We start from the raw sequence: 12,067 nt of genomic DNA, 5'->3' as shown, positions 1-12,067 counted from the left end.
ACAAAATTTGGACTCGAAACAGTCGAAACTCAGGTTTTGGTATTCGGATCGCAGAAAGGGTGAGGAGGTAAGTAAATAAAAGAGGTGGTAACTAGTAATGGCGGGTAATATGAATGTTTAAAAATCTTTATTCAGCAAATTCGGTTTTCGAATTCTGCAGGATCTCGACAACTAAGAGGGCTAGAAAATTAAGAACTACATAATCTTGATCCTTGAAAAATTCTCTATAAGGTGGCATCATTATTGAAAAATAATCAAAATGGCACAAAAAATTTTTAAAGAAAAGATTTTGTTATAAAAAAGGCAAAAGATTTCTCTTTTTTATGATGCAAATGATAAGTTGGAATTTCTGAATTCAGTTTTCGAATTCTGATAGACAATTTAATTCTACAACATTTATTTTAGTAATTTTTTTACTAGCATTAACTGCTTAGGCCCTATTTGCAATTTTATAAAAAAAATTGAAATTGTACCGAAACTAATTGAAATAATATATATAATAATTTGGCGGGAACTGCCTATGTCCACTTTCTGCGTTCCTAATACTACAGACTGATGAGCAGCAACATTTCAGCATTTCTCGACAAATTTTGTCGAGAAATCCAGTGAAATTGGTAACAAAATTCTTTTGAATATTAGGATCGCAGAAAGTGCAGTAGGTAGAATCTCCAGCAATCTTGAATAGTAGCGTAGTTTAGTTACTCGTGGATAGATGACACTAGTGATACCGTTTTTAAATTAATATTGATAAAATATAAAATTGATTTTGAACTATTTCTCATATCTAGCAGTGGCATTTCCATTAAAGTTTAAGGGATTTATGGATAAATTAAAGGAGTAACGATGTTGCGAGCTATGTTGCCCGTTTGGAACAAATAAAATAATAAAATATTATAGTCAAAAATATAAAACAACAATTTTATTCAAACATGTAGAATCACAAACTCAATTTCTCAATATATACACCATTTTTAACAAAATATGCATGAAAACAGAATAATAATATGTAATTATATATTGCTCTTTTTATATCTTTTAACAGAATACATAAAAATGATATCAATATCAGCTTCAAAATGTTGTAAATTCATTCAATCGTGTTTGGAATCATCATCAACACCGGCAATCCAATCTTCAATTTCGTGGACACTATAAATCAGAAAGAATAACAGAATAGTAAAATATAAACTATTATAAATTGCCAACATATAACATACGTCCTGGGTATTTTAGTCCAGTTGACACATCCATCTTCAATAAACAAAACATCATCTTCAATACGCACTTCACCAGTATCACGAAATCTCTCCAGTTTGTCCTTATTGATAAAGTTGTTTATCTCAGGATTAGCCAATGCTTCATTCAACAACTGGAAGATGTTTATATAAATGAAATATACATATATACATAAATTAAATTAATTATTCTTACAGGATCCATAAAGAGTCCCATTTAGGGCACCGTACGAAGGTAGCGACTGAAGTGATTCCCATTCAAGGCACCGTACGAAGGCGGTAGTAGAGACTCCTAGAAACAAACCTATATTAGTCGTGATGTTCAAATTTAAAGCTGCGTAATAAAACTACAATTCCAAGCGCAACGAGTACTACGGCGCACACACACAACTTTCAATCTAACTCGCGTTATGGAATTTTCTCGCAATAAATATCTATACAGGGAGATAAAGAATTAAATTCACCATCTAGGAAAATTATTTCGAACTAATTGTAACACCGCCTTCACGAGTTATAACAAAAAAACTACAATTCCTAGCGCAACAAGTACTACGGCACACACGCACACAACTTTCAATATAACTCGCGTTTCGCAATTTTCTTGCAACAAATTTCTATACAGGGGGATACAGAATTAAATTCAACACCTAGGAAAATTATTTCGAACTAATTGTAACAACGCGTTCGCGAGTTATAACAAAAAAACTACAATTCCTAGCGCAACGAGTACTACGGCGCACCCACACAACTATCAAAATAACTCGCGTTACGGATTTTTCTTGCAATAAATTTCTATACAGAGGGATACAGAATTAAATTCAGCATCTAGGAAAGATATTTCGAACTAATTGTAACACCGCGTTTGCGAGTTATAACAAAAAAACTACAATTCTTAGCGCAAAGAGTACTACGGTGCACACACACACAACTTTCAATATATTTTTTATAAATATAAAAAATATTTATTGATTAAAATTACAATGTGATTTTTTGGATTTACAGGTTTTTTTGTTGAGTTTAACATGTTTCGCCCAGAGGGCATCTTCATAAACTGACTTTAGTAGGTTTGTTAGGGGTGTTTTGTGTGTCAAGTGTTTGTGTTATTGTGTGTTATCGTGCTTGTGGGAATGTGTAGTTTGTTAAGTGGTTTAAAAATTGTGTCGTGTATTGAGTGTGTCTGTTCGTTTAGTAATTGGTGTTTGATTTTGTGTTTGTATATCTGTATGTGTTCTTTAATGTTTAAAAATTTATCTGTGGATGATTTTAATATTGTAAGTGTATTGTCTATTGTGTTGTGTTGGTGATTGTGTTGTAAGATGTGTTTTGCATAGTGTGAGTGGTATGTTTGTGGATTTTTTATTGCGTTTGTGTGTTCTTGGTATCTGATTTTCATGTTTCTGTTAGTTTTCCCTATATATATATATGTTTATATTTCCCTATTTCATTAGCGAAATAGTTTTCTACAGACAATAGAAGAAACAATAATTAGAAACATAAAACAAAAATACACACATTTTCAATGGTACAGATACGTAGACGACATCTTATTTATCATACACGAACAACATAATATAATAGATATACAAAACATAATCAACAACACACATAACAACCTAACATTTACCACTGAAACAGAACAAAATAACTGCATTAACTTTCTAGACATAAACATAACAAAACACAAAACAAAATTCGATTTTAACATTTACAGAAAACCCACAGATACAAACAACATAATCCACACCACATCACATCATCCACTACAACACAAAAATGCCTTCTTTAGATTCAGTTTCAACAGATTAATAAACACACCACTAGACGAAATTAAATACAACATTGAATACAATAAAATAATTAAAATAGCAATAGAAAACGGATACACACAAACGCACGTAAACAAAATATACAATAAAATCATAAAACAAAATCACAACAAATCCACAACAAAACACAACACAAACACAACCATAGACAACACAAACACAACCACCAAATTCCATACATTCCACTACATAGACAAAGATACATATAACATCACAAAAATATTCAAAAACCATAGAATTGCCTATAAAACAAATCAAAAACTATTCAACAAACTACAAACGCACACAACACTAAACACAAACAAATACAATAACAGCGGCATCTATAAAATCACTTGTAACACATGCAATAGAATATATATAGGGAAAACTAACAGAAACATGAAAATCAGATACCAAGAACACACAAACGCAATAAAAAATCCACAAACATACCACTCACACTATGCAAAACACATCTTACAACACAATCACCAACACAACACAATAGACAATACACTTACAATATTAAAATCATCCACAGATAAATTTTTAAACATTAAAGAACACATACAGATATACAAACACAAAATCAAACACCAATTACTAAACGAACAGACACACTCAATACACGACACAATTTTTAAACCACTTAACAAACTACACATTCCCACAAGCACGATAACACACAATAACACAAACACTTGACACACAAAACACCCCTAACAAACCTACTAAAGTCAGTTTATGAAGATGCCCTCTGGGCGAAACATGTCAAACTCAACAAAAACCTGTAAATCCAAAAAATCACGTTGTAATTTTAATCAATAAATATTTTTATATTTATAAAAGCGTCTTAATCTACGGACTATTACCTATCAGATAGGATAGTTTAAATGAATATCCGAGAGATGAAATTTTAAGTCTTAAGAAAAAAATTGCCAAAGGGGGGGGTGCTTAATACTTTTTTTCGACGATTTTCAAAAATTAATATCTCTTAAACTAAAAGAGGTAGCTACCAACGAATAGTTGATTATGAAAGATTGGAAGATTCTCTATCAGATAAAAATATAAAATAATTATATTTCCTACAGTTAAAGGTCGAAAAACGCGACTAAAAGTGCTAAAAAGTGACATTTTGCAATTTTTGCCCATTTTATTCAATCGCGAATATCTCGTAAACTAAAAGAGATAAATAAGATCTGATCGCAGCGTCTTAATCTACTAACTTTTCTCTATCAGATAGGATAGTTAAAAGGTAAATCTGAGAGATGAAATTTTAAGTCTTAAGAAAAAATTGCCAAGGGGGGGTGCTTGATACTTTTTTTCGACGATTTTCAAAAATTCATATCTCTTAAACTAAAAGAGATAGCTACCAACGAATTGTTGATTATGAAAGATTGGAAGATTCTCTATCAGATAAAAATATAAAATAATTATATTTCCTACAGTAAAAGGCCGAAAAACGCGACTAAAAGTGCTAAAAAGTGACATTTTGCAATTTTTGCCCATTTTATTCAATCGCGAATATCTCGTAAACTAAAAGAGATAAATAAGATCTGATCGCAGCGTCTTAATCTACTAACTTTTCTCTATCAGATAGGATAGTTAAAAGGGAAATCTGAGAGATGAAATTTTAAGTCTTAAGAAAAAATTGCCAAGGGGGGGTGCTTGATACTTTTTTTCGACGATTTTCAAAAATTAATATCTCTTAAACTAAAAGAGGTAGCTACCAACGAATTGTTGATTATGAAAGATTGGAAGATTCTCTATCAGATAAAAATATAAAATAATTATATTTCCTACAGTTAAAGGTCGAAAAACGCGACTAAAAGTGCTAAAAGTGACATTTTGCAATTTTTGCCCATTTTATTCAATCGCGAATATCTCGTAAACTAAAAGAGATAAATAAGATCTGATCGCAGCGTCTTAATCTACGGACTTTTCTCTATCAGATAGGATAGTTAAAAGGAAATCTGAGAGATGAAATTTTAAGTCTTAAGAAAAAATTGCCAAGGGGGGGTGCTTGATACTTTTTTTCGACGATTTTCAAAAATTAATATCTCTTAAACTAAAAGAGATAGCTACCAACGAATTGTTGATTATGAAAGATTGGAAGATTCTCTATCAGATAAAAATATAAAATAATTATATTTCCTACAGTAAAAGGTCGAAAAACGCGACTAAAAGTGCTAAAAAGTGACATTTTGCAATTTTTGCCCATTTTATTCAATCGCGAATATCTCGTAAACTAAAAGAGATAAATAAGATCTGATCGCAGCGTCTTAATCTACGGACCAATCTCTATCAGATAGGATAGTTAAAAGGGAAATCTGAGAGATGAAATTTTAAGTCTTAAGAAAAAATTGCCAAGGGGGGGTGCTTGATACTTTTTTTCGACGATTTTCAAAAATTCATATCTCTTAAACTAAAAGAGATAGCTACCAACGAATTGTTGATTATGAAAGATTGGAAGATTCTCTATCAGATAAAAATATAAAATAATTATATTTCCTACAGTAAAAGGTCGAAAAACGCGACTAAAAGTGCTAAAAAGTGACATTTTGCAATTTTTGCCCATTTTATTCAATCGCGAATATCTCGTAAACTAAAAGAGATAAATAAGATCTGATCGCAGCGTCTTAATCTACGAACTTTTCTCTATCAGATAGGATAGTTAAAAGGTAAATCTGAGAGATGAAATTTTAAGTCTTAAGAAAAAATTGCCAAGGGGGGGTGCTTGATACTTTTTTTCGACGATTTTCAAAAATTAATATCTCTTAAACTAAAAGAGATAGCTACCAACGAATTGTTGATTATGAAAGATTGGAAAATTCTCTATCAGATAAAAATATAAAATAATTATATTTCCTACAGTAAAAGGTCGAAAAACGCGACTAAAAGTGCTAAAAAGTGACATTTTGCAATTTTTGCCCATTTTATTCAATCGCGAATATCTCGTAAACTAAAAGAGATAAATAAGATCTGATCGCAGCGTCTTAATCTACGGACTTTTCTCTATCAGATAGGATAGTTAAAACGGAAATCTGAGAGATGAAATTTTAAGTCTTAAGAAAAAATTGCCAAGGGGGTGCTTGATACTTTTTTTCGACGATTTTCAAAAATTAATATCTCTTAAACTAAAAGAGATAGCTACCAACGAATTGTTGATTATGAAAGATTGAAAAATTCTCAATCAGATAAAGATATATAATAATTATATTTCCTACAGTAAAAGGTCGAAAACGCGACTAAAAGTGCTAAAAGTGACATTTTGCAATTTTTGCCCATTTTATTCAATCGCGAATATCTCGTAAACTAATAGAGATAAATAAGATCTGATCGCAGCGTCTTAATCTACTGAATGTTCTCTATCAGATAGGATAGTTAAAACGGAAATCTGAGAGATGAAATTTTAATTCATAAGAAAAAATCGCCAAGGGGGTGCTTGATACTTTTTTCGACGATTTTCAAAATTAATATCTCTTAAACTAAAAGAGATAGCTACCAACGAATTGTTGATTATGAAAGATTGGAAAATTCTCTATCAGATAAAAATATAAAATAATTATATTTCCTACAGTTAAAGGTCGAAAAACGCGACTAAAAGTGCTAAAAAGTGACATTTTGCAATTTTTGCCCATTTTATTCAATCGCGAATATCTCGTAAACTAAAAGAGATAAATAAGATCTGATCGCAGCGTCTTAATCTACTAACTTTTCTCTATCAGATAGGATAGTTAAAAGGGAAATTTGAGAGAAGAAATTTTAAGTCTTAAGAAAAAAATTGCCAAGGGGGGGTGCTTGATACTTTTTTTCGACGATTTTCAAAAATTAATATCTCTTAAACTAAAAGAGATAGCTACCAACGAATTGTTGATTATGAAAGATTGGAAGATTCTCTATCAGATAAAAATATAAAATAATTATATTTCCTACAGTTAAAGGTCGAAAAACGCGACTAAAAGTGCTAAAAAGTGACATTTTGCAATTTTTGCCCATTTTATTCAATCGCGAATATCTCGTAAACTAAAAGAGATAAATAAGATCTGATCGCAGCGTCTTAATCTACTAACTTTTCTCTATCAGATAGGATAGTTAAAAAGGAAATTTGAGAGAAGAAATTTTAAGTCTTAAGAAAAAATTGCCAAGGGGGGGTGCTTGATACTTTTTTTCGACGATTTTCAAAAATTAATATCTCTTAAACTAAAAGAGATAGCTACCAACGAATTGTTGATTATGAAAGATTGGAAGATTCTCTATCAGATAAAAATATAAAATAATTATATTTCCTACAGTAAAAGGTCGAAAAACGCGACTAAAAGTGCTAAAAAGTGACATTTATCAATTTTTGCCCATTTTATTCAATCGCGAATATCTCGTAAACTAAAAGAGATAAATAGGATCTGATCGCAGCGTCTTAATCTACGGACCAATCTCTATCAGATAGGATAGTTAAAAGGAAATCTGAGAGATGAAATTTTAAGTCTTAAGAAATAATTGCCAAGGGGGGGTACTTGATACTTTTTTTGGACGATTTTCTAAAATTAATATCTCTTATACTAAAAGAGATAGCTACCAACGAATTGTTGATTATGAAAGATTGGAAAATTCTCTATCAGATACAAATATAAAATAATTATATTTCCTACAGTAAAAGGTCGAAAAACGCGACTAAAAGTGCTAAAAAGTGACATTTTGCAATTTTTGCCCATTTTATTCAATCGCGAATATCTCGTAAACTAAAAGAGATAAATAGGATCTGATCGCAGCGTCTTAATCTACGGACAATTCTCTATCAAATGAGCTTGTTAAATTGGTAATTTAAAATAATAATCAATAAGGAAGAATGGGCAAAAGAATACTGCATCATGTTTCCATCACGTAAAATTAAAACAAATCTTACAGTTTTGTACACAAGCTGCGTTTTACAAGTTTGTTTCCAATATTAAACCATAAATCGTATCGTATAAGCGCTTTTCTTGCAACAATTAAATACAACCGGATAGAGAATTTAATTCTGCATATTTGGTCTCCGCGCCCAAGTTTGTTAGACGTTACTCCCAATAACAAAAAAATTAAATTATTTAATGCTATCGCTTTAGTAGAAGGCTTTTAACAGCGACAAAAAAACACGTAAATGCAAAGTAAATAAAACGAAATATATAATTGAATTATAAACTTACCAATGCAGAACTCATCAGACTAAAGGGCAGGGCAAATACTGTAAATAAAAAAAAGAAATATTATAAGTAATATTATATTCACACAGCGATGAAAAACAAACAATCTGTGCTGTTTACTTACATCAGCACGCTGGGTCATCCAAGTGAAGAATACATTAACATGGCCGCGATACACTTACGCGCAAATAATAAATAACTGTACTAAAGTTACGAAAGTCAAGTTAAAATTAAATAGTCGATTGATGATCGACTATAATACGAATTGGAAAGTAGAAGTCCGAATAAACGATACGAGTCGCGCAAAATACGTCTCGATGCCGATCGAAACTGCCCGCAAACTGCATAAGCAACGGCGAGGCCGGCGCGTCGATTGCACGCGACTTTGTGCGCGGATTGCAATAGATGCGCAAACCCGGCAGCGCGTCGATGGCAGGCGACCTCGTGCGCGAATTGCATTTGGCACTTTACCTGGGATCAAAACTAAACTAAGATGCAGCAGCATGCGGCATGGGGTGCTGACGAACAGGACACACGGCAATGCGATAAGAAAGTGTATTCTGCGTTCAAACAAATAATTCTTGTGTCGAACGTTTACGCTTGCTGATAAATATAGAAATAAACAATACAAGTTTATTTTACAATTTTTAGTCCACGCTATTGCCATCTATAAATGATACAGAAGTTACAAAATTTAGATTAGTAAAGGTAATAAAAATTTAAATTCGAGATTCTGATTTCTTATGCACACAGATTGCCAGATTTTACATTAAATATTTAAGTGATATTTAATTTGAACATACATCGTTTCTCGTTTACCAGGTAACACATTTATAATAAACGATTAGAATTAATATAAAATTATTAGTTATATTTATGAAAGAATATTTGCTTAAATTTACAATGCTAATATGAGCCGTTTATTTTGAAAGTGACCTAACTCCGTTTTTCAATTTTTTGCCGGTTACCATGGTTACATGTACAACTTCATGTTATTTATCAGTGACGCACTTCAGATTGCTTATATTCAGAGAAAATACGGTACATTTTTTACACATAGGTTTTCCGAATTAATTGAATAACTGACCCGTGTGGTTTGAAAGTGGCCTAACTCCATTTATAGTTACATCAAGGTATTTACTATTGATAATGTCGGAAAGCAGCGATGAAGGTAATTTCAATTAATTAGTATTTACAAGTCCACCTCATTTTTGGGACAATTGCGTTAGTTAATTAACCTGTACGTTTAATTAATATAAAACTTAAAATTTAATATTAAATTATAGAAATTATTGCACCCATGAGGAAGAACAGAAGAAGACCACTTAGTTCAAATAGTGAAGAAGAAATAGTAATTAATAATTTTAAAAAAAGCGAATAAGAAAAAGAATTATAGAACAATATTCCTCGTCAAAGGATGAAGATTCAAATAACAATGGAGAAAAGAGTGATGCACCATATACCTATCTAAAAAGTGCGAAAGATAAAACGGAATTCAGGAAAAAGATATTGCAGTTAAACCGGAAGTATTGTTCATGAAAAAAATTTCGAAAACAAAGATTGTGGTTGTCGGAATGCGTGCACAAAAAATTATAATGAAGAAGAAAGAAAGAATATTTTTGAGAAGTTTTGGGGTTTGGTAGATTTTAACAAACAAAATGTATTACTTCACGAAGCTGTCTGTGAAACGAAGACGTTTTTTTTCTTCAATTTGAAACATCTTAAATTATGTTGAATGGACTTGGGCATCTTCAAATTTTATAATGAATCTGGCTGTTAATTTTGAAAGTGGCCCAACTCCATTCTAGATAAGGAAACGCACGTTATTTACTTAATAATTGCCACTATTTTAACAGGAACTTTAAATTTAACATCCTAAGATATGCTTTAGCAGTATGACTCCTTTGTATCTTATACGTATATTTTAAATTCATTGAAATGCAAAACTTTCAATATCTCGATTTGAAGATAAATGGAGTTAGGCCACTTTCAAAATAAGCGGCTCATATAATAAACAGCAACGGTGTGTTTTGATTCCACGAAATAAAGATTCGATACCTGCAGGTAAACAAACTTATTTCTTGCGCGAAATCTCGTCATCGCACACGGACACGGTGTGCACTCACTACCACCAACAAGCAATATTTAATGCAAAACCGTTCATCGTAGTGCCATCTAACCTTTGAAAATATTTATCAACTTAAAATATTCAAAACAATTTATCAAATATGCTACAATATTGATATTGCAACGAAATTGAAAACAACGAAAGTCATACACGAAACAAACCAGTATTTAATAAATGATTAATTTAATTTTTTGTACAATAAACAATAAACATATCAGGTAGTGCTAGGTTGTTTCGTTTACATACATACGTACTAACGGGCCGCTTCTCATTACGTGCATGCGTGTGATAAACAATTAATCGCTGTAGTAGATTATGGATGATTAGAAAATTCTCTATCAGATGGAAATTTAAAATAATTTAATTTAATGGGGTAAAAAGACTTAAAACGCGAAAAGGTCTAAAACTTGAAAAATCGGTTGCTGCGAGGAGATTCTCATATTTACCGTAGTCACCCATACCCCGAAAAGAATTTGACGAGTCACGACGATCGTACACGGATCAGCGGAAGATAAAAAATAAGAACATGGTGCACACACACGATAAAAACATGATAATAAAATAACACAACCGACAGAAACAAAGCATGTGTTGAATCAGTGAGATTATTATTAAGTTTACTTACTGGGTAGTAGTGCGGGAAAACTTCCACCGGAAATGAGCTGGATGAAAATCCAAAATCCACATCTCCGATGGCACTTCCATCACGAAAAACTACGAAAACATTGCATTCCGCGAACATTTTATACGCGATAAATAATTAGCGAGACACAATTGACCGTTATAATCACTAAGAACGCCGAATATAATACGCGTTACGGAATTGAATCCTAAGAAAGGATAATCGCGAAAAACGCGTGCGAACCATCCGTCCGATACGGCAACACTAGTATTATTTCTGCAGCGTGAGCAAACGATACACGCAGTGCCATCACCCGGTCACGTATATAGTGCAAAACTATACACTACTATCGTACGCGTATCAACTGGCAATAAGAGATAAGCAAAAACCGGTCGAATTCCAGTGCGACGTGAAATCGCAAGGAACGCAAGACACCAGCACAAACTTTGCTTTCATTGAAGTTTCTTCGAAACAATTTACAAGAGAATCGAAATGAAAAATTCCTGCTGAAAAATGCAAATAGATAAATTGCCCATTTTACTTCATGGATTATTATCGGACCCATTTATTTTCCCGATTTAATTGGGAAAGGCATCAATATAGCGTTTATGCACTTAGCATTTATGTATACTTATGTATACTCCTTCGAGCGAATCTAGGATTCAGCACTTTTGGTATAACAGATAATATTTTTATTACAAATTCTTATACAAGTACAAATAAATTTTTTAAATGTAATCTTAACCAAATACTTTAATACGATAAATAAAATTATTACAATCGCTTCGCGCCGAGACGAACACCAACAAAACTTGGGAGTGGTAAGTTTACTTTGGAATAAATAGTAGGAAAATAGGAAAAATGGAGGGTAAATATACAATATGGCAGTTTAAATGTATGCCCATTCATACAAAGTTTGCAAATGCGTGTAACAACATTTAAAATGAACTTGATGTTACCGTGTAGCTGCGTAGATAAATATCCACGTTCATCTGAACACTCCCCCTTTATGTACGTTTGCACCAAATCTTAAGAGCTAGATTACCGCATCATGAACATATAGCGATGTATGGTTAGTGGCTGCTTGAAAAATC

General features: G+C 32.0%; 2 protein-coding genes across 7 annotated transcripts in view; one reads left to right on the top strand and one right to left on the bottom strand.

The window, feature by feature from the left end:
- LOC135795534 (uncharacterized) overlaps positions 1-12,067 on the top strand; it is a 191,576-nt gene that overhangs the window by 4,846 nt on the left and 174,663 nt on the right. The window lies entirely within an intron of this gene.
- Positions 905-12,067, bottom strand: part of LOC135795612 (xaa-Pro dipeptidase-like) — a 202,982-nt gene continuing 191,819 nt past the window's right edge. For 3 of the 6 annotated variants that reach the window (XR_010549094.1, XM_065307336.1, XM_065307347.1), the window contains 3 exons: positions 1,432-1,527; positions 1,218-1,369; positions 905-1,149 (listed from right to left, as the gene is read on the bottom strand). Coding sequence is in view for 5 of the 6 variants with exons in the window: in XM_065307336.1 (XP_065163408.1) it covers positions 1,092-1,149; positions 1,218-1,369; positions 1,432-1,452 (231 nt within the window). In the remaining variant the exon portion in view is untranslated. Of the gene's footprint in view, positions 1,150-1,217; positions 1,370-1,431; positions 1,540-1,586; positions 1,761-8,226; positions 8,265-8,347; positions 8,537-12,067 lie in introns of those variants that run through there. The other 3 variants (XM_065307367.1, XM_065307358.1, XM_065307373.1) reach the window with 3 other exon arrangements.

This window comes from Atheta coriaria, unplaced genomic scaffold, assembly GCF_025399875.1.
Source record: "Atheta coriaria isolate IRGN ID8LTWV9N9 unplaced genomic scaffold, Caltech_Dcor_3.1 hic_scaffold_1_pilon, whole genome shotgun sequence".
Taxonomy (NCBI): Eukaryota; Metazoa; Arthropoda; class Insecta; order Coleoptera; family Staphylinidae; genus Dalotia; species Dalotia coriaria.
Note: the sequence above shows the minus strand (reverse complement) of the source record. Positions and strands in the feature narration are given on the sequence as shown.